The 27,549-nt window shown below is 41.0% G+C and overlaps 1 protein-coding gene across 1 annotated transcript in view; it reads right to left on the bottom strand.

The window, feature by feature from the left end:
- CSF1R (colony stimulating factor 1 receptor) overlaps positions 1 to 18,519 on the bottom strand; it is a 47,777-nt gene extending 29,258 nt beyond the window's left edge. The window contains exons 1-6 of the mRNA XM_027841730.1: positions 18,273 to 18,519; positions 6,982 to 7,260; positions 5,192 to 5,470; positions 4,167 to 4,303; positions 2,131 to 2,296; positions 1,303 to 1,489 (exon numbers count right to left, since the gene is read on the bottom strand). Coding sequence (XP_027697531.1) covers positions 1,303 to 1,489; positions 2,131 to 2,296; positions 4,167 to 4,303; positions 5,192 to 5,470; positions 6,982 to 7,260; positions 18,273 to 18,321 — 1,097 coding nt within the window. The 5' untranslated portion in view covers positions 18,322 to 18,519. The remainder of the gene's footprint in view (positions 1 to 1,302; positions 1,490 to 2,130; positions 2,297 to 4,166; positions 4,304 to 5,191; positions 5,471 to 6,981; positions 7,261 to 18,272) is intronic.
- Positions 18,520 to 27,549: the final 9,030 nt, after the last annotated feature.

The raw sequence follows: 27,549 nt of genomic DNA, 5'->3' as shown, positions 1-27,549 counted from the left end.
AGGGGCAGGGGGAGAGGATTGTGTGTAGATATAGACTTCTCAGCAGAGTCATAACCAAGAATCCTGGCACATGGGGCAAATTCAATTTTGCAAGGAGTGGGTAGGGTACTGTGGACCATCCCCTAAAGAGTCTGGCCCATGACTCAATGAAGAGTAGTGGGGAAGGCAACTGGGTTCAAGAAAAGATAATCCAACTGTGGGTAAAGTAGTAGTAGTTCTCATCCAGTTAACCCCAAACCCTGCTTCCTTGCCCTCTCCTAGACCCTACCATCCTTTTACCATTTTCTCCCACTCCCAATGCCTGTGGGGTGTGGCTCATTCAAGGACTCTAAGGTACAAAGCTTAGAGATGGCAGCCTCTGGACCTCAGTGGGGAGGAAGCACTCTTGCTTAGATGTTGGCACTTTGGGCAAAGTCCTGGACACCTTGCCCTAGTAGCCGTTCTATTTCTTGGTGTGGAGTCAGGTACCCAGGCATAACTCCCAGAACAAGAAAAGACCATATTTTGGGGAACAACTCTAGAAAGACTTATCCCTAAAGCTGGATTTTGAAGCTATCCATGTACTTGTATTTCTTGATTTGTAAATAGGCTTTCTTTATGTAATCAGTTGGCCCCTAAGAATGTGGACTGATTAGACTTAGGGTGGAGGACAAAATGGATGACCTTAAACAGGGTCCATCAACTTGTGTTTTTAAATTTTTTTTGTAATGGTATTTTAATATCATTGATTTCCTCTGTAATCCTATGCATTTATTCTATGCATTTAAGAATGTTAGTATGAGAAAGGGTCGATAGGCTTCCCCAGACTTGCCAAAGGGGACCACGACTCAAAGATTAAGGACTCCTGACTTCTAACTCTTAGGTTCTATATTTTTAGGTAACAGAACCAGACCTCTGGATTCCTTCCCTTTCTAAGCCTACTATTCTGGATCCTAGTCCTTGTGCTTCCTCAGGATGAAGTGAAGGAGTCAAGGCTTGGTTGAGACTCTAGCCCAGGTGTGGGGAACTTTGTAGCCTTGAGGGCACATGTGGCCTTCTAGGTCCTTAGGTTTAGCCCTTTGACTGAGTCCAAGTTTTACAGAACATCTTTTTATTAAGGGGATTTGTTCCATGAAGTTTAGATTCAGTCAAAGGGCCACACTTGAGGAACTAGAGGGCCACATGTGGCCTCAAGGCCACAGGTTCCCCACCTCTGCTCTAGCTTGTGTAGTTAGTCACTATAGGGATCCACTCCAATTTCTTCTGGCTTTGACCTGAGGCCAACAAGGGCGGGAAGAGAAAAGTAGAAAAAGAAGCAAGTACCTGTAGATTTCCCCTGAAATGGAGGTCAGCGGTTTGGGGTGAGAGTCGAGAAAGGGACCATCATAAGTCCAGTTCCAGTGAAGCAGTTCAGGATAAGTCTCAATATTTACCTTCAAGTCCAAATTTTCCCCAACAGCCATTGCTAGCTGGAGGCTTTGCTCAGAGGATAGGTTCATGTACCCCTGTTCTGAAAAAGAGAACATATCAAGGTATAACATTGATGAAGAGATCTTTTAATTCATTCATTCATCTGATAGTCATGTATTCAATTCATTCATCTACTTAACAAACATTTATTAAATGCTACTACATGCAGAGGACTGGAATAGGCTCTAGGTGTGACACAAAGATAAATAAGACATGGTTCCTACCTTAATGAAGCTCATACTTTAATATTTATTAAATTAATTGCACTACCTTCAAGACATTTAGGCAAGCCTTGCCTCTTCCTGGCAGTACTCTTTCCCACCCCTTAAATCTTGTCTCTTGCCTGTTTTCCTTCCATTATCCTTTTTTATGATTTTTTAAGGCAAATACTGAAACTTAAGTACAAAATAAGAAAATAAAAAAGAAACAAACTTAAATATAAAATAAGAAAAGAAAAAAAATGTCATGTGCACAGCAGAACATAAGAGAGGATTCAGAATCCTTCTGTTATCCTTGAGGCCAGCCTTGACCTGGTTCCATCCAGCACAGGTTGCCTATTTTCCTTAAAATGCCTCTTTCACCATTTTTTCTCCCAGAGCTCCCTAGTGACCAGCACACCATCCAGGAAACCCAAGGCCCCACACCATCCCACAGTTGAATACTATGTTCAGATTTCCTTACCTACTACCTTTAGAACTGCGAAAGAAATGCTGGAGCCCATATGGTTGGAAGCCTTACAGAAATAGGTGCCACCATCCTCTGGGCTCACAGCTGTGATGGTGAAGTTGATGGTACCTTGATAGTTGTCATCAATAAACTTATATTGGTATTTTCCCAGGGAAGTGTTCTGCAGGTAGAATGAAGAGCTGATGAAAACCCCAGCCATTGGTGGGTTCTTAAAAGCATATCCAGAGGGATGAACTAATACAGATTTGTTGAATTTATAAAGTTGGGGAAACTGGCAACCCACTTTCTGATTCAACATACTACATTTTGAGTAGAGATCACTACTCTCTTTGTGTCTCTGCTCTTTTTCAGATTAAATTAGTTTATTCATTTATTATCATCACTCTCATTAATAATAATTAAAGAGGCAGGTAGAAGACAAAAGGCCCACTCTGGACTCAGAAAGGCCCGGGATCAAGAGTGACCTCTTGGCACAGACTTGACTTTGATTTTGGACATGTCACTAAATTAGAAGTGCTCTGGACAACTCTCTGAAAGCAAGGAGTCACTCATCTATATCCCCACCACATGTTTCCCATGTAGCGAAATACAGATCACTGCTGCATCCTCCATCACCAAGAATTAGTTACAGTATTAACTTAAAATCACATAGTGCTTTAAGGTTTACAAAGTACTTTCCTTAGAAAAACTCGATTGTAAATAGCGCCAGTTTTATTATCTTTGTTTTGCAGATAAAGAAACTAAGATTTTGAAGGTGAAACCAAACAGCTGACTTCTACAAGGGGTCACTGCCCCTGTCCCCCAGGTTGCAGTATAAGCATATTTCTAATATGTCTAGGCAGTGAGTCAGTTTTCAGGGGTTCAAGTTCCCCTCTTCCTCCATGCTCCATCAATCATTTTTTAGTCACATATTACTCTTTGTGACCCCATTTGGAGTTTTCTTGGCAGAGATACTGGAGTAGTTTGCCATTTCCTTCTCCAGCTCATTTTACAGATGAGGAAACTGAGGCAAACAGGATGAAGGGACTTACCTAGGGTCACATAACTGGTGAGTATCTGAGGCCAGATCTAATAAATCTTCAGGCCCAGCACCCTATCCACTAGCTGCCCTAAGTTCCTATCCCCCACACTCAATTCTCTGAAGATTTTGTGAAGAATAATAGCTAATATTTATATAGTGCTCTAAGGTTTGCAAAGAGCTTTACAAACACTCTCTCATTTTATTCTCTTAACAATTCTTGGAGGTAGGTGATATTCTTTTTATAGCCAAGGAAACCTAGGTTTCCTAGATGAAGGAATTTGTCCAGGGTCCCATACTTCCAGTAGCTGTCTGAGGCTAGATTTGAGCTCAGGTCTTTTTGACTCCAGGTCCAGTGTTCTATCCACTGAACCATCTAACTGCTTTTTTTTTTCTTGGAAAAAAGAAGAGAGGAAAGAACACAAACCTGGGAATCAGGGGATACTCTGTCACTAATTTATCATGAACCTATGACATTCTCCATTCTCCATTCTAAGGACTCTTCTAGAGCTAATGATCTAACCCTTCATATTACTCCCAAGGGAGAATAACTTAAATAAAAATCCCTAAAGATAGATGAGCCACATTTGAGGGTGATGAAACTTGAATGACTCATGGTAACCAGAATTTGGGGGAATGTCCTTCTCCTAGAAACAGTTAAATACTAAGTCCTTCCAAAGAGTCACACCACAGGGTTAGATGGACCAGTGGTCTAACCCCAGGGGATTTTATACCTTTAACAGATCTTCATTTATTAAAAGTTTCTTAAGTGCCTACTGTGTACGAAATTACTACTAAGTACCTACTGTGTGCACTGTTAGGTATTGAGAAAGATGGAAAGTTTTATACAACCTATATTTCTTGTCCTTATGGAGCCCATAATCTAATAGGTATGATAAGACACAAAAACAAATAACTATGAAACCTATTACATGGAAAATATACCCATTTAGTCGTATCTAACCATTTGTCACTCTGTCCAAAACTACCCTTCAGAATACGTGGTACTCACCTCCTTCTGCTGGTGTTCAAGGACAATATCAAATCTTGTATCTGGATCAGTTGCTGTGCAGACAATCTGGGCAGATTCCCCTTGAATACGAATTAGCTCAGAAGGTTCTAGCCATAATTTTGGAGGCCCTGAAAGGACTGAAGCCAGCATAAAAGTTAAGATCTTGGGATAAAGCTGAAAGCAACCTTAGCATTAGCATCATCATTTTACGGATGAGGAAACTGAGGCCCAAATAGGGGAATGACTTGTTCAAGGTCACATAACTAGTAAATGGTTGAGCTGGAATTCAAAGCCGGGTCTTCTGATTTCAACTGCAGTATTCAGTGTTCTTTTCACTGTATTGTTTGCTACTAAAGAAGGACCTCAGACCCAGAGGGGAGGAGCTGGTCTGGAGATCCATTAGCATATGTACCAGAAGGTGGCCCAAAAGTTGGTACTATTTGAACCCGTCCCAGGAGGTAAAGTCATAAAGTTGAGGAGAATAATAATAGATAGTATGTATGTACATATGTGTACACACATATACATACACATTATATATGAGTGTATATGTATATATGTGTGTATGTGTGTATATATATATATTTATATGTAGTGCTTTAAGATTTGCAAATATCTTTACAAAATTTTTTTACAAATATCTCATTGGTTCTTACAACAACCCTAGAAAGTAGGTGCTGTTATTATCCTCATTCTACAGCTGAGGAAACTGAGGCAGACCGATTTTATCTGTAACAGATGACTGGGCAGGGTCACACAGCTAGTAAGAGTTTGAAGCTGGATATAAACTGAGGTCTTCCTGACTCCAGGCCAGGTAGTCTATTATCCAATGTACCCACCACCTAACTACTTCTGGATGCTTCTTCAGAAAAGATTCAATAGGACAAGGTCCTCCCTGGGCCCCTTGGGCATATTCTCCATTCCCCCAAGAGTCACCAATTTCCAGTCAGCATCACCAATCACCCCTTACCCTGCCATCTTTGCTCAAGGATCATCTCCCCTGAGTCTTCTGGCCACCAAGTTACCTTTTTCCACAATCAGCTGGATCTTTGAGGATACTCTTCTCTTCCCTTCAACCACAGCTTTACAGAAGTAAGTGTCTCTTTGGATGAACTGGACCTTGCGGATGGTGAAGCCTTTCCAAGGGTCAAAGGTGACACTGCCCTTGACAGGTTTATTATATTTTCTTTCCAGAAATGCTGAAGGCACTGCTGTGGGATCTGTGATCCGACAGGGCAACAGCACATCACTGCCCTCCAAGGCAGTGACCATACTGACGGGGACACTCCAAAGATTTTCTGGATCTGTCCGGAGGAACAACCCAATGAATAGAGTAGAGGGGCGGAGAAGATGAAGATTCAATGCATCAGGAAGATAGCCACGGAAGCCAAGTGTTAATGCAGTGGCAGGCTACAGGGCTGCCCATATGGTCTAAAAGGACCCTGATCTGCTGATTCCCTTCAGATGTCACAGAACACTTTAGTTTACAATGTTAGGCACTCAGCATGTAACAGTGTATGTTAACCCTCTCTGGACTCATATCACTTGCGGGTGCAGGTATGGCGGGGAGTGGTGGTTCAGACCTGTGACTTCACCAGTCTAGGAGTTCTGGGGGTGGAAATGCCGTCTGTTGATACAGATGATCACAACCACAAAGGCACACTTCTAACTTATGCTCAGGCTGTTTTTTATTCTATCCTATGATCTTAACTTCGATGCTGGCTCCAAAGACGTGGCCAGAATCTCTCGAGCTGGTTCAGATACAAGATTGCCCAGATTGTCTGCATAGTTGTTGGCCCTCCTCTGTGATTTATCGTCTCAGAGAGCTGCCTGGGGGGCACAGAGAAGTCAACTTACATGCTCACAGTCACACAGTTAGTACATGTCAGAGACAGGACCTGAAGCCAGGTCTTTCTAACTTAAAGGATGTTCCTCTAGACACTACACCACACAGCTTCTCCCCATCAAATCTTAAGCTAATCAAGTTCAAGGATTTTGTTCTAGTCAAACTTTGTATGTCTGCCAGTGCCCAGCTTAGTGTTCAGCTACTTAATATATATCTATTGTGATATAATTTTTGCTGAAGTCATTATTTCTCCCAAACACCCACCCAAGCATCTCTTTCTCTTTCAGCCAGCCTGGGATTCATAATTATGTTTTGTTCAACTTCATATTCCAAAGGCTACATTTTCTCTCTATCTATCTATAACATCTATTGTTTGTTTTCTGTTAGTTCACCTTGACCTAAGTGCTAGGTCAGAGGCAGGAAGGGATGGAGAACCAAAGGTCTGCAGAGTGAGTGACGAGAAGTGGTCAGCTGAAGAACTACCACTGGATCAGCAGTCAAGTCTACCCTTGAGGCCTTTGGTAATTTCTTCTTCCTAGACCACACCTTTTTCCACCATAGGGAAACTGAGGCACCATGAAAGTTCTGACTAGTGGGTTGAACTTGTTAATCCTACAGAACTTTGGGGGCTCAGAGAGGAAAAGAAATTCTTGTCCTAACCTACCACAAAGAGCCCTTGATGACAATCAATAGTTCTGAGAGTGGTGGGTTAGAGAGGAAACTTGGGGATAACGGAAAAAATAGGATTTGGAAGTCAGAAGAGAGTAATGGGATGGCTTAGAGACCTAATCCTCCTAAACAAAAATGAATCCATTGGTTCGAGGCCAACTCTAGGTGTCCCTTTTGCCAGGCCCATGCTCACCACTGAGTAACACCAACTCCTTTAGCAGTTCTCTGGTAGAACCCACTTCTGGGGAGAACCCAAGGGAGGAGCTAAGGTTAAAGATGTTGGGCTCTTGGGCCCCATACCTTTCACATAGAGGTGCAAGGAGGCAGCAGAGTTGTCTTCATCCAGGTTTTCTGTTTCTTCCTCCAAACATTTATAGGTGCCTGTATGACTAATTGTAGTGCTGATGATAATAAGGGTGTTATTGTTGCCCACGGGTTGCTGAATACAGCCACTGGTGTTGCAGTTCACATCATTGACCCAGTACACACTGGTATTGCCCACACAAAGAAGTGTTACAGTTGATCCTTGTTCCACCACCAGCTCTGGACTTTGGGGCTCAATCATGGGAGCTGCCTGACCTGGAGGCAAGAAGAGAAGCTGTTAGACCTTAAGACAGGGGAAGGGACCCCCAAAGCATCGGGGATGTCCAATCCCCTTGAAAGAGAAGCAATTTGGACTGTTAGAGACAGCACTTCTCTAATAGAATGATCATGTGTTACTTTGCATTACTATTATCTAACTGTATCATGAAATTATGCAATCTTTAGAACCGAAAGGGATCTTAAAGATCATTCAGTACAACACCCTTATTTTATACAAAAAGGAAACTGAGACCAGAGAGGAGGAGGGACTTGCTCAAGCTAAAATGGAGCAAAGTAGGGGATTAAATCTAGGCCTTCTGATATAATAACTCTATGTATGTGGCAAATCCTGTAATCCTGTAGTCCATGAGCTCCATGGTGGGAGAGACCATGTCTTAGCTAAGACCATGTCTCTGTGTTTTCAAGACAGTTTTCTCTTGATCCTTCTCCTACATGCCTGACTACTTCTTAGTTGTTTTTTTGTTTGTTTTTTTAGGTAATTGGGGTTAAGTGACCTGCCCAGGGTCACACAGCTAGTAAGTGTCAAGTGTTTGGCCTGAGGTCAGATTTGAACTCAGGTCCTCCTGACTTCAGGGCCAGTGCTCTATCCATTGCACCACCTAGCTCCTCCCTTTTTTTGCTGGCTCATTATTCATATCACTCTCCCTAACTGCGAGTGCACCCCAAAGCTCTATCCTCTTCTCTACACTCTCTCTATTCCCATAGGTTTAATTATTTTTCTGCAAAAGATTCACAAATCTACATATTCAGCACCACTCTATCTCCTGAACTCCATTACCAACTACCAATTGGACACTTCAACTGAATGCTTCAGAGACATCTCAAACTCCACATGTCCATGTCAGAACTCTTATCTTTCCCTCCTGACCCACCCCTCAATTGAACTTTGCTATTTCTTTTGAGGGCACCACCGTTCTTCCATTCTCTAATGTTCATAATCACAGTATTATCCTAGACTCCTCACTCTTTTTTGCCCACGCACCCCCATATCCTCTCCATATCCAATCAGTTGGAAAATGGTGCTATTTGTATCTCCACACCATCTCTTGCACCTAACCCCTTCTCTCCACTCACACAGCCAACCCTTGAGTTCAGGCCCTCATTACCTCTCATCTAGACTATTGCAATGCCCTCCTAATCATTCTTGCTTCAAGTCTCTCCTCATTCCAATCTACCCTCCACTCTTCCTCAAAGTGATTTTCCACGCTTCCTCAAAGTGATTTTCTTTCAAAAGTTAATTTTTTCAATGTTTTGAACTTAAACACCCAAAAATAGCATTTCCATATACGCATCAAAACATAAAAAGAGGATTGTATAGGAAACTGTAAATTTCCATTTCATACCACTTGCCTGTTTTTAAGAAAAAGTATGTAACTAACTAAGCATGTTACTTTCAAAACTTTCAAAGCTGTCCTGTTTTTCTGTGCTTCCTTCTGACTTCTTTCAGTGCACTTATATGCATTTTACAAAGATGTTTCAATGGCTCCCTTTTCCCTGGCATTACTATTGTTGACCTTACCCCTCTCTCCCATTAAAAAAAATTAAAAAGAAAAAATAGAAAAGGAAAAAAATAGCCCTTGTAACAAATAAGCACAATCAAGCAAAATGAATCCACATGATGTCCTTGTCCAAAATGCATGCTCTTTCTGCGTCATGAATTCATCATCTCTCTGTCAGAAAAGGAATGACATGCTTCACCATCAGTCCTCTGGATTGGTCATGGTTGGTCATGACCATTAACTGTGGTTGGTCAGTTGTTGTCATTGATCAGAGTTCTGATGTCTTTCGAAATTATTTTTTGTTTAAAACGTTGTCTTTGTATGAACTGTTCTCCTAGTTCTGCCCACCTCACTCTGTATCAGTTTATACTACTCAGGATTCACTGAAATAACCTGTTTCATCATTTCTTATATTACAATAATACTCCATTACATTCATATAACACAATTTTCCAGGCATTCCCCCCCACAATTGATAGGCACCCCATTGGATTCTAGTTCTTTTCTTTTTTTTCTCTTTCAATTTTTTCTTCAAGATCAGGAAGTTTGTTTTACCTGAGACTATTCATCGTCCCTGAAATTATCCTCCCCCCAGTCCCACTTATTTCCCTGTTGAATTTAATATATTTCTTTAATAAATTGTGTGTGTGTGTGTGTGTATGAGATCAACCCACCTTTGGCTATTTTAGATAAGTATCAGGTTCATCATACATCTACTCTCTTTGCCCCTTCCTCCATGTTTATATATTCTTTTTTGCCTACCATTAGTATTAAGTCCCACTGTCTTCTCTCTCCTTTCTATACTAGTGTATTCTTTTTACCATCTTTTTTTGTTCCCTACTTAAAATGCTTTGAACATAATGAATCCACCTCTAGGGCCTCTGTTTTTCTTATTTAACTACCTTAAATACTCCTTGAAAACACGAAGAGCATTTGAAAACACTTCAGAACCAAAGTTCTAAGGCACACATTTCTTCTCCCTCTATTAGAATGTTAGCACTACATTACTCTTGATTTGTGTTTATATTTCAAAGTTCCTACTTAGCTTCTGTTTTTTTCTTTCTTTCTTTCTTTCTTTTTTTTTTTTGGCAAGGCAATAGGGTTAAGTGACTTACCCAGGGTTACACAGTTAGTAAGTGTTATGTGTCTGAGGCCAGACTTGAACTCACGTCCTCTTGAATCCAGGGCCAGTGCTCTATCCACTGCACCACCTAGCTGCCCCAAACATTTTTTTTCTTTTCTTTGGTGAGGCAATCGGGGTTAAGTGACTTGCCCAGGGTCACACAGCTAGTAGATGTTAAGTGTCTGAGGCTGGATTTGAACTGAGGTCCTCCTGACTCCAAAGCCAGAGCTTTATCCACTGCGCTACCTACCTGCCCCAGCTTCTGTTTTTTCATCAGAAATGTTTGAAATTCCTATAGTCTATTAAAGATCTATTTATACTCAGCTTTCTAGGGTGTTATTCTTGGTATCTTTTCAGATATGCAATGTATTCCAAGATTTCCTCTCAACTGACATCTCTCCTATAAGCCCTCTTCTTTCCAATCTCACAGCTACCATGCTGGTGCAAGCCTTCATACCTGGGCACTTGCAATGACCTGCTGGCTTGTCTTTCTCTGAAGTCTCTTCCTATTCTAGTCTAGCAACCAAGTGATTTTTCTAAAGCACAAGCCTGCAATTATTTAAATCTGATTTTATTCGTATAAATATATTTTTATTTTTTATTATTATACAAATTATATTTGTATATTTGTTCATATAGTTCCTGGGTTTATTTTGGCATGTATACTCCCAGGTGTTTTGTACTGTCTAGGGTTATTTTAAATGTAATATCTCTTAATATCTCTTCTTATAGAATTTTATTTGTGATATATAGGAACATATATATACATACATACACATATATGTAAAATATTAGTTGTTCATGAGTAGGCAGGGCTAATATAATAAAAATGACAATTTAGCCTAAACTAATTTATATATTCAATGTCATTCCAATTAAATTACCAAAAATTATTTTACTGAGTTAGAAAAAATAATGATAAAATTCATTTGGAAGAACAAAAAATCAAGAATATCAAAGGAACTAATGAAGAAAATGTAAAAAAAGGAGGTTTAGTAGTACCAGATCTTAAACTATATTATAAGGCAGTATTTCTCAAAACTATCTGGTACTAGATAAGAAATAGACAGGTAGATCAGTAGAACAGAGTAGATTAACAATTTACAACAGCAAATTACTATAGTAACCTTGGATTTGACAAGTGTAAAGACTTAAATTTTAGAGATAAGAATTTATTATTTGGTAAAATTTGTGAGGAAGCTAGAAAGCAGTCTGGTAGAAATTGGGCATAGACCAGTATCTTGTACCATTTACCAAGATAAGGTTGGAATGGATACATGACCTAGATATAAAGAGAGATATTACAAGAAAATCTGAAGAACATAGAACATATTATCCATTAGACTTACAGATAGGTGAACAATTTATGAACAAGCAAGAACTAGAGAGCAGTGTGGGGTTTGTAAAATGGATAATTTCAATTGCATCAAATTAAAAAGGTTTTGTACTAATAAAACAAATACAGCCAAGATCAGAAGTAAAGCAGAAAATTGAGGTGCGGGGATTATAGACAGTTTCTCAGATAAAGGTTTCTTATCTCAAATATATAAAGAACTTTGTCAAATCTATAAGAATATGAGTATTCCCCCAATTGATAAATGGTCAAAGGACATGAACAGGCAGTTTTCCGATAAAGAAATTGAAACAATTTATAATCATATAAAAATATTCTAAATCATTATTGATTAGAGAAATGCACATTGAAAACACCTTGAGATACCATTTTACACCTACCAGATAGGCTAAAATGGTTGAAGGAGAAAGTGACAAATGTTGGAGGGGATGTGGAAAACTTGGGACATTAATTCACTGTTGGTGGAATTGTGAACTGATCTAACCATTTTGGAGAGCAATCTGAAATTATGCCCAAAGAGTTATTAAACTGCCTTTTGACCCAGCAATATCACTACTAAGTCTGTTTCCCAAAATGATTAGGGAAAAAGGAAAAGGACCTATATGTTCTAAAATATTTATAGCAGTTTTCTTTGTGGGAGCAAAGAACTGGAAATTGAAGGGATACTCATCAATTAGGCATGGTTGGGGAATGGGGAATTGGGGAATGGCTGAATAAATTATAGTATATGACAGTGATTGAACACTACTATGCTATAAGAAATGATGAGCTCAATGATCTTAGAAAAACATGGATAGACTTGCATGAAATAATGAAGAGTGAAACTAGCAGAACCAAGAGAATGTTGTGTACAGTAACAGCAATATTGTTTTAAGAACAACTTTGACCAAATAATTTTGACTATTATAAATACCTAAATTAACTACAAAGGACCTATGAAAGAAGATGCTATCTGTATCCAGAGAAAGAAATGATAAATAGAAGGATGTGTAGAATGACTTTACATAAAAATGTGTGTGTGTATGTATATATATATATATATACATACACACACACACACACACACACACGTATATTTGTGTCTAATGGTAGCCCTCTCAAGGATGGGGGGAAGGAAGAAAAAAAGGAAAAAAGTTACATGATAACTTTATCATATATTTAAAAGGAACAGCAAGTTGTACGTAATAGATTTGCAGTTTCATGAACAATCATCTTTTTTTCTATTCTACCGTATTATGGAAATGCTTACTTTATTTCTTAAGTTCAGAATAAAATAAATAGAATAAAAAAAATTGCAAGTCTGACCATGTCACTCCCCTACTCCATAACCTTCAGTAGCTCCTTATTACTTCTAGGATCAAATATAAAATCCTATTTGGCTTTTAAAGCTCTTTGCATCCCGGTCCCTTTCTACCTTTTCAATCTTCTTACACTTTCCTCCCTTCCTTGTGCTCTATGACCCAGCAACACTGCCCTTGTTGGCACTTCCCCACCTGGCATTCCATCTCATGAGTAAGCATTTACACTGGCTGTCCTCCATGCCTGTAATGCTCTCCCTCTTCACTTTTGCCTTCTCCAGTTCCACCTTCCTTCAAGATTTAGCTCAAATCCCACTTTCTACAACGGGCCTTTCCTGGTCAGTCCCATTGCTGGTATCTTCCCTTTGGGATTGCCTCCCTTTTCACATTGTATATGTGAACTACATATGTACATTTGTTCAGTCATTTTCAGTCATGTCTGACTCTTCATGACCCCATTTGGAGTTTTCTTGGCAGAGATACTGGAGTAGGTTGCCATTTTCTTCTCCAGCTCATTTTACAGATGAGGAAACTGAGGCAAACAGGGTTAAGTGACTTGCCCAAGGTCACACAGCTACTAAGTGTCTGAGGCCAGATTTGAACTTAGGAAGATGAGTCTTCCTGACTCCAAGCCTGGTGCTCTGTCCCCTGCGTGACCTAGCAGCCATATGTATGGATATAGTTGTTTGCATATTGTCTCCTTCATTAGAATGTGAGCTCCTTGAAGGGCAGGTGTTTCTGCTTGTCTATATGTCTTCAGTGCTTCAGTGTCTGGCATATAGGAAACACTTAATAAATGCTTGTTGACCAACAGAATGAATGAATTTATAGTAGCACCTGCCAGGTCTTATGTTATCCTGACTGTGCTTTTTTTCTGGATGCTTTCAGTACTTTTTTTTTTTTCATTTACATGGGAGCTCTGGATTTTGGCTATGACATTTCTAAGACTTTTCCTTTAGGGGATTATTTCAAGCAGTCTTCACTTTGCTCTCTAGTTAGGATATGACTGAACAACAACAAATGGACATTTTTCATTTATTTCTTGAAATATCATATCTAAACTCTTTTTTAAAAATCATAGTTTTTTGGGAGGCCAATGAATTTTTATTAATATCTTTTGGGGGTTTTTGTCACCTAAGTGTTCCCGTAGAGAAATTCTTTCTCCTTACATCAAGGGATCAATTCCTAATAATAAAGGATTAAACAAAAAAGAGAAAATCAGTGAAATTGATCAATACATAAAACTGACAATGTATGCTGTTTTCCACATTGTTTGATCACCTCCTCCCCATCTCCACAATGGATTTAAGGGTGATGCTTTCTCATATCCAGAGGTGTGTTGAAGCTGGCTTAAACTGGCTAATGAGATCTAATTGTTAAAATTTGAGTATTTACACTTTGGAAATCAATTGGCAAAAGCTACAAATCATTATTTTTCAATTATTAATCAATTATTGTCTTATTGATTATCTAGCCTTAAGAAAGTGGTGGAGAAAATATTTATAATTCAGATCAAATTAAAGAAGTATATGGTGTCTACATTTTTTCCTCAGAGAACTGATCGTTAAGCATTTACCAGGTCACCATTGCTCATATCTCTTCTTTGGGGTCAAATTTGTTCTTTGTAATTTTGCAATATTTATTTTTTATTCTTTTCTGTTGTTGTTCCTGGGTTTGTTTCTGGCAGCCTAGGCTCAGGGGTAATCCAGGGGAAAGAGATAGAAAAGTAGAGAGGGTGAGAGGAAAAAGCAGTTACGGTTAGGAGCTTCTCTCTTTGTTTTCTTTTAAGGAACTTTTCTTGAAGGGAGAAAGGAGAACCTGAAACCTCTGGTTCTGCCCAGTAGGGAGAAGAACTTTTCCTGCTCCGAGTCAGCATTTTTTGGGGGGTTGTTAGGGAGGGGGGATAAGCGCTGCCTAAAATTAAAGGAGGATGGGAGGAAGTGAGAGCTGAATCAGTGCCTTGGACAGGGGCCACAGAAGCTTCCAATTCTTGCTCTGGGGCCGGAAGCACATGGCCTTCCTTCAGATCGCAGAGCCTAAGCTTCTACTGAGCCCCATAGCACTTCCCACACATACTCTCTCACTTCTGCTTTGAGCACGCCCCCTCCATGCAGCCCTGAGCCCACTCTTTGTGCTGCCCATGGCTCCCGCCCTGAGCCACAGCTGGCATGGGCTAAGATTGATGCCTGGGGGCCAGGTGGGATGAGGCAGAAGGGACAGAGGCAAGGGCCCATTCTGGGTAGCTGAGTCTTGTCCTACTCATGACCCAGGCCAACCCACATGGCAAGGTTGGGACTGTCCTGGGGACAAGGGATGCTTCTGGGCCTCTTGGGAAAGAGCTGTGTCTAGGAGTCGGGTCACCTGCCAATTAAGTCTTGCCACTAAGATATTTTGTAACCTTGGATAAATGACTTTCCCTCCTTTAGGAGGGAAACTGGAGGGGCTGGACTAGATTGTCTCTAGTTCTTCCCAAGTTCTATTTCCTGACTTCCTTCAAAGTCGCATCTAAAATTCTGTTTTCTTCAAAAAGCCTTTCCCAGTCCCTCTTAATGCTAATGCCTTCCCTCTAAGATTACCTCTAGTTTATATACCAAATCTATCTTGGTTGTACATAATCGTTTGCTGGTTGTCTCTCAACCCCCGCCCCCAGCCCCTATCGATTACGAGTTCCTTGAGATCACGGGCTGTTTTTGCATACACATACACATGCACATGTACACGTACACGTACAATACACATACTACACACATACACATACATGTACACATACACGTACATATACACATACACATACATATACATGTACATGTACACATACACATACACACATACGTGTGTGTGTGTGTGTGTGTGTGTGTGTGTGTGTGTGTATCCCCCAATTCTTAGCACAGTTCCTGGCACATAGTAAGTACTTAATACATTCTTGTTGATGACTTCTGATGGAAGACTGGTCCCTGGTGCTTCCTTCCTTCTAGAGTCATTTGGAGGAGAAGAAAGGAACAACCACAGGACTCTTTGGCCCTCCATTACCTCCATTTTCCCAGTTCTCTTCCTCAAAATATAGAAAGAAACTGTCTGGGCTCATTTAACTTCCTGTCATCTTCACTGAAGTTCAGTCACGTCCAGCTCAGAAACAACACTCATGCAGAATGAGATTGACGTGCTAGGTTCGTCACTTGAAGCTTCACTGTCGATTTTTTTTTTTGCCTTCCCCCCACCCCTTGATCCTGGTTTAAGGAAGGAAAGGTTGGCAAGTCCCTTGCTCTCTGCCATGGACTTGGGACACTGGCCACCTTTCCAAATTCAACCTCTTTTTCCCTCCTTCCCCTCCCCATCACCCCAAGCTTCATCCTTTCCCATTTCTTCAAATTGCCTGTCACCTAGTCCCTGAATCTCTCCCCCATCCCCCAACAACTTATGTAGGAACCTTTGGACAGCCTTCTTCCAGCTCTTTGATTGGTGGTCTGAGAGTAGGGTTAAGAGGGGAGCTTCATCTAGTAGTGAAATGAGAAGTGGTCTTATGATTAGAAGACCTGAGTTCAAATCCTGGCTCCCATACTTACTGGCTGTATAACCCTCAGTAAATTGTATCACTTCTCTGAACCTCAGTTTCTTCATCTATAAATTGGGGATAATAATGTTTTTATTACCCATCTGACAGGTTGTTGTGAGGGGAAAAGTGAGTTGTGCCATAGGAAGTCAAGGTCCTATTATTGACCATGCCCCTAAACTCCAGCATCTTTCTAGGCTCAGAACTGAAGAACTCAAATTTAGGGTGAGGAAGAAAGAAGATAATTCCTCTCAGAGCCCAGCTAATCCACACATTCATTCACTCATTTATTAGAAGCAAAGCATTTTAGAGCTAGAAGGGATCTTTGGATTATCTGGTTTTGTAGAGGGGGCAGTGAGGTAGAGCAAAGGACAGAGCACCAGGTCCAACAGCAATGAGCCGTGCTTTAAATTCCGTCTCTGCTCCTCAAAACTTGAGTGACCTTCGATCTCAGGGAATCAGTCTCCTTTGTAAAATGAGGGTCTTTTGAATCACTGGACTCCCTGAAAACATGGTTAAAAAAATAAAAACTTGGATCTCTAAGGATCCTTCTGAGTCTAAATCCCATGGTGCGTTCCGCCAATGTTCATTGCCTGCCTGGTACCAGGCATGGGGTTGGGCACAATGCCTAGCTGCCTAGACTGGTGTAATGGATTGGGCACTTGGCTTGGAGTCAGGAAGAGGTGCATTCAAATCCATCCTCAGATATGTACTGCTGTGTGGCTCTGGGCAAGTCACTTAATCTCCCTGTGCCTCACTTTCCTCATCTGAAAAATGAGTAGGGTTGGACTCAATGGCTTCTTGGGTCTCTTCCAGCTCCAAATTATTATCATGTGCCTAGTCCCGTGCAAAGTGCTGAAGATAAAAATATAAAGAATGAAATTATCTCTATGCACCAGTGTCCCCCTTCCCTAGGGTCCCTCTGGAGCAGAGCCTACGGGCAAGGAAAGCTCACCGTGTCTCTTTCATTGACCCCTTTCTTTCTTACACACTGATCTCTGACGGAAGACGTGGATTTTGGAGCTAGCTCCCTCTTCCAGACAAAACTAATTTTCTTCCTTCTCCCAACATATGCCCATGTTCCTCTAGGGCCTAAGGGGACTACAGTTGTTCTGAAAGTGGCCCCACCTAGGGGTCGTCAGCCTTTGGGCAAGTCTCTTGGCAGAGAAGCCTCTTCTAGAAAGTGTATCTCAAATCTGGCCTCAGACACTTACTAGCTGTGTGACCCTGAGCAAGTAACTCCTATTGCTTAAAAAAAAATTTAAAAAAAGATAGAAAGTATATCTCAGTCCGCAAAGACAATGCTCAGGCTTCTGTCTGCTCACTCTGTCCCGTCTGTCCTGCTTGCAGCCCCTCAGACATTCGAGGTCTCAGAATCCTTGGCTTATCCGAGGCCCCGTTCTTTCCTCTCCACTTCTACCTCTTACTCAGTTCTCTCCACTCAAGCTCTCACATTGTCTCCTCTTTCCACCTCACTCCAAATACCCTCCCCTCTGCACCTTTACCTTTTCATAGAGTCACAGATGGTCAGAACTGGAAGGGCCCTTGGACATCACTTAATACGAGGGGTTCCCAACCTTTTTTATGGCAAAGCAGTACAGAGAAGCTTGTAGACCCCTTCTCACAATAATGGTTTTAAATGCATAAAATAAAATATATAGGATGACAAAGTAAACAAAAGGTTAGTGAAAACAAAGATGTCATTTTTTCTCATTCTAGTTCACAGACTCCCTGAAATCCATTCTCTGATCTAGTCCAAGTTCTTCGTTTTACGGAGGGGGAAACTGAGTTTCAGAGAAGGAAAATGACTAGCCCAAGGTCCCACAGTCAGTTAGTAGAAGAACTGGGACTAGATCCCAGGTCATCTAATACGCACCACCCTTCATTCTATCTCTGCTCTCCTCCCTTGGGTCCCACAGAACCCCAACCCAAGCTGGTCTTTGCAGGGTATCTGCCATGCTCAAGGCTGTCAAGACTCTCCAGAGGAAAGGTTGCATAGCCTGGGAATCCCACTTTGTAACCTAGACTTTAGAACCTCACCCCAGGAACAGGGAGCTAGAGTCTCCAGAGGCACCCCAGGCACCCAGGAGTCTGCCAAAGAGTTCTTGAGACTCTCTCTCCCTGCTTTGCCCCTACTTCCTGGGTTAGCTCTTCTGTAACTTACTGTGCCAGATGACCACCGCCATCAGTGGTAGCAGGATTCCAGGAGCCATGGCCTCTGGAGAGAAGGGAGCACTAGGTCCAGGGCTGAAGGTGCTCAAAGCTGCCGCCTGCCCGGGGTGGGCTGGTGGAGATGAGAGCCGAAGATTTGCCTTGACACACTATCAGTTTTTTGATACTGGCCTCCTCCTTCTCTGAGAAACTTCTCCTTTTTTGCACTGGGCTGTGTGACCACAGGGTTTGGAAATTGAGTCTAAGAAGAAAAACAATCTTGGAAATACTACCCATGACCCCACTGGGAAGTGGGCTGCCTCTAGGGTGGAGCCACGGGCTCCTGTTCTTCTGCTTAGGACCTTGGTGCCCCTGGTTAGGGGGAGGCTTAGACATGATAGACCCCTGTCTACCTCTACTAGCCCTAGTGGCCTCATTGGAAGGATGGTAAGGTGATAGCCATTCAGACTATCCTGGGTGTCAGTAAAGCTGCAAGGGACAGAAACGTAATAAACACCATAAGGACAATTCCAAGAGTCAAAGACACAAATTTAATTCCCTGGCCCAGGATCTGTGGTAAGAAATTAAGCCAAACGACCAACTGTCAGAGGAGAATGGAAGCAGAAACTGAGATTCAGTGAAGGAAAGCAATTTGCTGAAGGTCCCACAGTCAGTAAAAACTGGGACTAAAACCTGGGTCATCTGATATGCACCACCCCATACTGCCTCCCTCATTCTATCTCTGCTCTCCTCCCCTGGATCCCACAGAGCCTCCACCCAAGTTGGTCTCTGCAGAGTATCCGGCATGCCCATAGCTGTAATAGCTTGCTGGAGAAAAGGGTGCACAGCCTGGGAATTCTTCTTTGTAACCCAGACTGAAGGTAGTGTCAGATTTTAGAACATAGAATGTTAAATATCAAAATTGGGGGGTATTCCAGAGAGCAGAACCCATCACTGGCTCAGAAAACTGAGGCTCAGATCAGGGAAGTAACTTACTCAAGATCACATAAGTTAGAAATGTAGGTTATAAAACTAGAATCTAACAGTGTTGATTCTTAGTTCAGTATTCTTTCCAGCCCAACTCTCCTCTCTCTCAACCTCCCTGTTCTGGCAAACATACTGTCTCTGGTTCGTGATTTCTATAATAGTGAAAAAAAGTTATAGAATCATAGATTTTGAGCTAGAGGGGATATTAGAGCTTATTGAGTCTATCTCTGTCATTTTATGGATTAAGGTCACCCAGAGAGGCACAGCCTATGACACATCCATGTTGTCATCCTGTAAGATTCTTGTCCATGGTCTTCCATGGTTCCTCTCCAGACAATCCCCCCAATGTCTCAGAGTCTAAGCTGTTTTAGAAAAGTGGGGGGGAGTGGGGAGAGAAGAGGAAAGGCTTCTTCAGAACCTTTCTGGAGAGGCAGAGACTGGCTACAGAGCTCGCAGTCTAGCTAGGGAGGTGCACAGAGCCCAGCACATTGGGCTAGGGCCTGGGATCTGTGACTTCATGGAACTTCCAGAGGAGAGAGCATCCTTTATTAATGCAGATGTCCTTGGGTGAGATTGGTCCCTCTTTCTTGGTTTAAGGTGATATCTCACTCCCAGATGAAATGCTGATTCACTCTTGGATTTTCTTTGGTATATTCTAATCTGTGTAACTTCTTTGATTTCTGTTTGTTACTTGATTGGATGAAGTTTTACTTAAGGTTTACCCACTATTCATTATTTGTGATGGTCTTTTGTGTAATTTATGTTTGTTAGAAAGAAACTAAGTTGGACAGTGTAAAATAAAGGTTATCTTATTAAAAAGGCAGTTATTAAAAGGGATATCCTATTATCCTATCCTATTAAAAGGGCAGGTAGGTGGTGCTATGAATAGAGTGCTGGGCCTAGAGTCAAGAAGACTCATCTTCCTGAGTCCAAATCTGGCCTCAGACACTTACTAGCTGTGTGATCACAGGCAAGTCACTTAACCTTGTTTTCCTCAGTTCCTCATCTGCAAAATGAGCTGGAGAAGAAAATAGCAAACCACTCCAGTATCTTTGCCAAGAAAATCCTGAATGGGATCATGAAGAGTCAAACACAACTGAAAAATGACTCAACAATTCAACTCATTAAAAGGGACCAGGGAAGCAGATTTCCTTTTGAACAAGACATGTACTCCTAAATTAGACCAGAAATGTTTGAGGGTACAAATAGGATGTAATTCTAGCCTGATATTGGAGATAGGCAAGGGAAAGACCATGCAGCCAGCCACAGCCCTTCTCCTGTTTCCCTCAAGCTAGAAATCACCTTGGAGAAGGATGAATCAGACTTCAGAGATATCTATATATCCCACATGTGTTTATACATTTAGACCACCCACGTGGATACACCTATCTTACATGGACCTACATATCTTACATTTAAAATAGGAGGATTGAATTAGTTGACCTCTAAGGTCCCTTCTAGTTATAGATTTATGATCCTTTGATTCTTTGTGATATCTGCCACCAAGTACTAGTTTCTGGTGGGGATTAGTTCTGTTCCCATTGGCAGAATCAGAAAGACTGGCAACCATGGGATCCAATTAACCTTTCACATGGGTCCTGGTTCAAGTGTTGTGTTTACTCACTTTATTTTTGGTCTGGTCACTGGCTGAAAGACCATGGTTTGTCCAAAGCCCTAGCTTCCAGTTTTACACACCACACTTTACCAAAACAGCAATAATAACACAAAATTTCCACTAGCAGCAAGACAAGGGTCATTTCTTTTGAGTGAGTCTAGGAGAGAATCCAGATGTGAAAAGGCAGCTCAGTTTAGGTGCCCTGCAGAGACAGGAAAGTGCAACTTGGGAGGATGGGGTTGATCTTTCTGAATACAGGGCATTCATGCTCTTCCCAGGTGCTTCCTGGAATGTGGAGAAAGGAAAAGAGGGAGGGAGAAAGGGGGTGCTCAGGTTGCAGTGGAACCCTGGAAAGGTCCCACCTTGGAAGAACACAAAATTGCAGGCTTATTTAGAGAACTAAACACAATTTGTAAACTAGGGACTGACCTGAATAAAGGAAGAGACATCTCTCCCTTGTAGGAATCTTTGCCCCTTTCCCTAGGCTCCTTGCCTCCTATTTTGTAGAACAAAAAATGGCAAGAAGAAGAAAAAGTACTTCCTGAAGGGACAGGCACATAGGACCCTACCCTATTGTCTTCCAGGCTTTGAAACAACTAAGAGGTAGCTTCATCCATCCAAAAGCCATTTAGAAGCATAGAATGTCAGACTTGGAAAGGACCCTAGTTACATACCATCTAGTCTAGCCCTCTTATTTCACAAAAGAAAAAATTGAGACCCAGGGAGAAAAAGTAACTTTCCTGACATCTCTTAGCTACTTAGTGGCAGATATAGGATTTGAAATAGGATCTCCTAAATCTTCACCTACTATCCTTTTCAGTATGATACTGCCTTCTTCCACTTGTGAATATATACATAATGGAGCTAAGGGTTAACCCTAAATAATATCCACAATAAATAAATAAATAATCCACAAAACCTTTTCTTCTCTCCTCAAGCCCTGAACTGCAAACCCACCCTTCAAACAGAATACCTTGCTTCCTACTTCACTTGAAAATCAAAGTCAATTATTCAACAAGTATTTACTAAGCATCTACTATGTGACAGGAATGTTTAATCCAAACTAGACTCCCTCACTTTTATACTACAAAACTTCTCAATGTAATTCTGTTGTAATATCAACTTTTTTTCTGACACAAGAACCCATGTATAATTTTGGGAATGCCTCTCACAAATCTCTGGTTTATTTCCTCAGTCAGAGATAATATGGGGGTGGCAGTATTTGACTTATTTTACTCCCCAGAAAAAAGACCTTAGCTCCTGTGCAAGCACTCAGGCTAACAAGAGCACTAAACATTGGGAAGATAGGTAGTAGAGAGGATGGAGCACTGGATTTAGAGTCACAAAAACCTGAATTCCACTCTTGCCTCAGATACTTTACTATCTATATGACCCAAGACAAATCACTTAATCTCATTCAGCTTTAGTGTCCTTATCTACGAAAATGTGAATTATAATAGTACCTATGTCCAAGGGTTGTTGTGAGCATCAAATGAGATAATGGATGTAAAGCACATTGAAAATCTTAAAGTGCTAAATAGATGCTGGTTATTATTACTACTTACACATAAAAAATTGTATTAGGTGGAAACTGAGGAGATGCCCATCAATTGGGGAGTGGCTGAACAAGTTGTGGTACATGTATGTAATGGAATACTACTGTGATATAAGAAATGAGGAGCAGGCAGATTTCAGAAAAACCTAGAAAGACTTGTATGGACTGATGCTAAGTGAAGTGAGCAGAGCCAGGAGAACATTGTATACAGTAATAGCTACATTGTGCAACAACTAACTTTGATAGACTTAGCTCTTCTCAGCAATGCAAGGATCTGAGACATCTCCAAAAGTCTCATGATGGAAAATGCCATCCACATCCGGAGAAAGAGCTATGGAGTCTGAATGCAGATCGAAGCGTGCTATTTGCTCTTTTTTTTCTTCTGTTTTGTTTTGTTTCTTCTTTCTCATGGTTCCTCCTATTGGTTCTAATTCTTCTTTACAATGTGACTAATGTGAAAATATGTTTAATAGGAATGTATATGTAGAGTCTATATCAGATTGTATGTCATCTTGGGGAGGGAAGGGGAGAAAATTTAAAACTCAAAAGCTTATGGAAGTGAATGTTGAAAACTAAAAACAAATAAATTAATTAAATAAAAAAATTATATTAGCAATTCATACCTAAACCCATAAGACAGTGGAGGAGGGGGTTCCTTAATCTGGAATATGTGGACTTGTAATTGTGTTTCAATATAATTGATTCCCTTGTAATTATCTATCTATATTATATATACACACACGTATGTACATATATATATGTATGTGTATACATATACATACATATATATGTATATAATTTTATGCATTTAAAGTCATTACTCTAAGAAAACTACTATAGGTTTTACCAGGCTGCCAAAGGGTCCAAGACACACAAAAAAGGTCTGACACAGACCTTCTTATAAAGAAGCAACTTCCCATTTTTTCAAAGAACTCGGGTTTTGCCCAATTCTACACTCCCTTTGCTCTGTGAAGATCAAGTGCTCTTAGCCCTTTGCAAAGCCTATTAGATGCCTAAAATAGTCTTTTTCCCTGACCTCCACCTGGAGCCCTTAAGTCCAGTCCTTTCCTGGCTCTCAAGAAGCTTCAGCTTCACCTTCTCCAGCCCGTAAATATATTCTCATTTGCCCATAAATATATTCAAAGCTCAACATCCCTTAAGAAAACTAAACATACAAAACAAAACAAAATAAAACAACAATAAAAACCCAGACAAAAGCACTTCTCTCAACTCTTTTTTAAAATAGAAAGTATTGTTATCTTTTCTTTTTATATTACCCACATTTCCCAATACATCCTTCCCTCCCTTCCTTATTCAGAGAGCTGTTTTATGTAACAAAGAACAAAAAAGAAAGATGGAAAAATTTAGCAAAATTGACAAGTCCATAACTGAGTCTAAGTTCCACACCTATAGTGTCTTACCTCTTCAAAGTTAGGAAAGTACATTTTTTTCATCTTTTTTTTTTCAGAGCCTAGCTTGGCCATTACAGTTAGTGTCCAGTCAGATTGAGTGTTTTTATGTGCACGATCATTCTATTTACATTGTTGCAGTCATTGTATTTGTTGTTTAACTGGGTCTGCTTACTTCGTTCTGTAATCGTTGGGCATTGATGATATTATTGTGAGTATGAGTTGCCTTTTCTCAGCTCCTGTATTCCATCAAACTTCAGCCACATCTCTCCCTTCCTGTTTAAGGCCAAACTTCTCAAAAAAGTTATCTAAGCTCATTCCCTCTACTTCCTCACCACCCACTCTTTTCTCCACCCCCTTGCATTCTGGCCTCCATCCCCACCACTGTCTTGAAACAGCTCTCACCAAACTCACTAATGACATCCTGGCCATCAAATCCAATGGCTTCTGCTCAGTCTTCATTGTTCTTATCACTGCAATATTTGGTACAGTGGAACACTCTCTCTTTCTAGAAACCCTCTCTTTCCTTGCATTAGGTGACATGGAGCTCTCTTAATCCTCCTACCTACCACTCTGAGCACTCTTTACCCTTCTCCTCTGTTGGGTCCTCACTCTCTATCTCTGTCAGCATATCTCAAGGTTCTGTCCTTGCCTTCTCTTTAGTTTATGCAGCTGTCTTCATTTATTTCTTTCCCCCTCTCTATATTGCCTCCCTTTGTCACCTCAGCCACTCTAATGGCTTCAGATATCATCTCCATACTGATGACTCTCAAATAAATCTATTTCTCCACCTCTTCCTAGACCCCCAGTCTCCTATTTTGGACATCCATATCCACTTGGAGTCCTCCCAGCACTCAAAACTGAGCCCAACATTTCCCTCCAAAACTTGACCTTCCTCTTAACTTCCCTCTTTCTCTTAATACTATCATCCTTCCAGACCCTCACCTGGGCTTCATCATTATTTATTATTCTTCTTTCCCCCATATTCATCCAGCTCTCCTGTGGCAATTTCTACAACATTAATCCCTCCTTTCCATTCCCACTGCTACCTTCATATTTCAAACCCTCATCTCTTCTGACCTGTAGTATTATAAGAGCTTCCTTTTAAAGCTTTTATTTATATATTCTGTTTCTTACAATGACCATAGTTATCCCAAGTATCTATCCTTTCCCTCCCCTCAGAGAACCAACCCATATGACAAATAGTATTTTTTTTAGAGAGGAAAAAAAGTCAGCACAACTGATAGATACATTGAAAAAGTCTGAAAACATGTGCAATATATAACACTAGTAAACCTCCCACCTCCACAAAGGGGTTGTTTGGGTCTTTTTATCTTCCTTCATTCAAATCCTGCTTGATCTTTATAATTTTGTTATATTTACTTTTGATCTTTTGGTATATAATTGCTATTTCCATTTACATTGTTGTACTTACTGTGTATGTTGTTTTCTTAGCTCTGCTTACTTCCCTGCATCAGTTCATATACACTTTTCCATGCTTCTCTGTATTCATTAGATACCTCATTTTATAGCATAGTAATACTCCATTGCATTCATGTACCACCATTTGTTTAGCCATTCCCCAACTGAAGGGCACTCACTCTGTTTCCGATTCTTAGGTATTACAAAAAGCATATGATAGTCTCTTAACTGGTCTAACTGCCCTCATTTTGTCCCCTTTCAAAAGTATCTTTCACTCCATCTCAGAGTTATCTTCCTAACACACCATTTTCTGATGTCATTCCTTCAAAAAACTTCAGTTGCTTCCCAATGCCTAATGAATAAAACATAAACACCTGATCCTGACATTCAAGGCTCTTCCAAGCTAGCTCCAGTCTACTCATTCAGCTTTATCTATTGTTGTCCCCTTCAGGTACCCTGTATTATAGCCAAATCAGACTCCTCTGAATTGGGATTCTTGTCCTGACATCTCCTGTCTTCATGTCTTTGCTCACACTATTCCTCATGCAGGAATGGACTCTTGCCCTCCCTCTCTCTACTACCTTCATCTTTTAAAGGCCCCTCTTACTTCAAGACCCAATCCAGTTATCATCCTCTCCATGAAGCCTTCCCTGACCTTCCATCTTCTAGCTGAAAGCAATATCTGCTCCGTGTTCATCCATCTCCATCTGCTCCAATTTCACAGAGCATTCTGCCAGGACTTCTTCTTTCTGTTGTTCTCACCCTCCATGATATAATGGTTATTTATTTGCTCACCTTTTCCCCATTAGACGACAAGCTCTTTGAGAGCAGGGCCTTCATCATATCTCTCTTTGATGCTTCCACTACAGAGGATACAGTGTCTTATACATAGCAGGTGCTAAATATGTGTCTATTAATTGAATTAAGACAGCCAAATGGAATTTCTAACACCCAGCTGAAAATGTGAGACTAGGGTTCTAAAGAGAAACAGGGTTAGAGATGGAGATTTGGGGGTCATCTCCATACAGATGATAACTGAATCTGTGGGAGTGGATGAGATTAACAAAAGAAATATAGATGACTTCCAAAGGGAGGTATCCCTTGGACACACAAAGGCTTTGGGAATGGAAGAGACTACCTAGGCCAACCCTTTCCTTTTTTTAAAAAAAAATTTTATTGGTTTTTTTTTTATGTGAGGCAATTGGGGACAAGTGACTTGCCCAGAGTCACACAACCAGTGAGTGCCATGTGTCTGAGGTCAGACCCGGACTCAGGTCCTCCCGTCTCCAGGGCTGGCACTCCATCCACTGTACCACCCGGCTGCCCCCCAACCCTTTCCTTTTAAAGAGGAAGAAACTGATGCCCAGGGAGGAGAAGGGACCTGTGTAAGGTCACAAAGATATTAAGAAATATAGGGGTCAGTTAGGTGGCATAGTGGAAAATGCACTGGTCCTGGAGTCAGGAGGAACTGGGTTCAAATCTGACCTCAGACACTTACTAGCTGGGCAAGTCACTTAACCCTGATTGCCTCAAAACAACAACAACAACAAAAACTATAGCCCTAATTCTGAATCAAGTGTTCACAGAGTTATTACTAGGCAGGAAAGCAAGGAAGACAGAAGCATTTAAGTGATTGCTATGTGCCAGCCAGACACTGTGATCAGCTCTGGGGATACAAAGACAAGCCTCCAAGGGATCTCATATCTGAAAGGGAGAATACAAAACATAAAAAGGAATTGAAAAATGGGTGTGAAATGCATGGGGGAGTGGGGGCATGGGAGGAAGGAGAAGGGAAGGAGTGACAGAAGGCACCAACAAAGGGACATGGTGGCCAAGTTCCAGAGAGTCAGAAGGGCAACCAGGAGGGGAATGAAGCACAGCTGACTCGGGCCCATCCCCAAAATGGGGGCCCAAGAACTGCACTTTGTTTATTTTCACAGGGGCCTTCTGGACACAATTCTTCAATCCAGAGGAGTGGCTGGCATTTATATACCACTTAAAAGATTGCATTGCCCATACCCCTACCTTGCCTTCTTATCCCTCTGGGTCCAGATGATGAGGGTCCAGGTATGAGTTTGAGAAAAGAGTGATGGACAGAGTAGCTTCTAATGATTGTGTTTACATGAGATGTTGATGGCCTTCTTGCCTTCTGGAAGTCTCAAGGAATTCTTGCTCAGCTGCATAATAGGATGACAGGGGAATGAGATCTGTAGGGCTGGCATATACAATCAGCTATCTCTTCTGTCTTCTGCTGCCTTTGAGATTTGGACTTCCTGATCAATGTGTAGGCATCATTAGGTTA

This window comes from Vombatus ursinus, unplaced genomic scaffold (genome assembly GCF_900497805.2).
Source record: "Vombatus ursinus unplaced genomic scaffold, bare-nosed wombat genome assembly UNPS02014863.1, whole genome shotgun sequence".
Classification (NCBI taxonomy): domain Eukaryota; kingdom Metazoa; phylum Chordata; class Mammalia; order Diprotodontia; family Vombatidae; genus Vombatus; species Vombatus ursinus.
The sequence above is the reverse complement of the archived record's forward strand: the minus strand, read 5'-3'. Positions and strand labels throughout refer to the sequence as shown.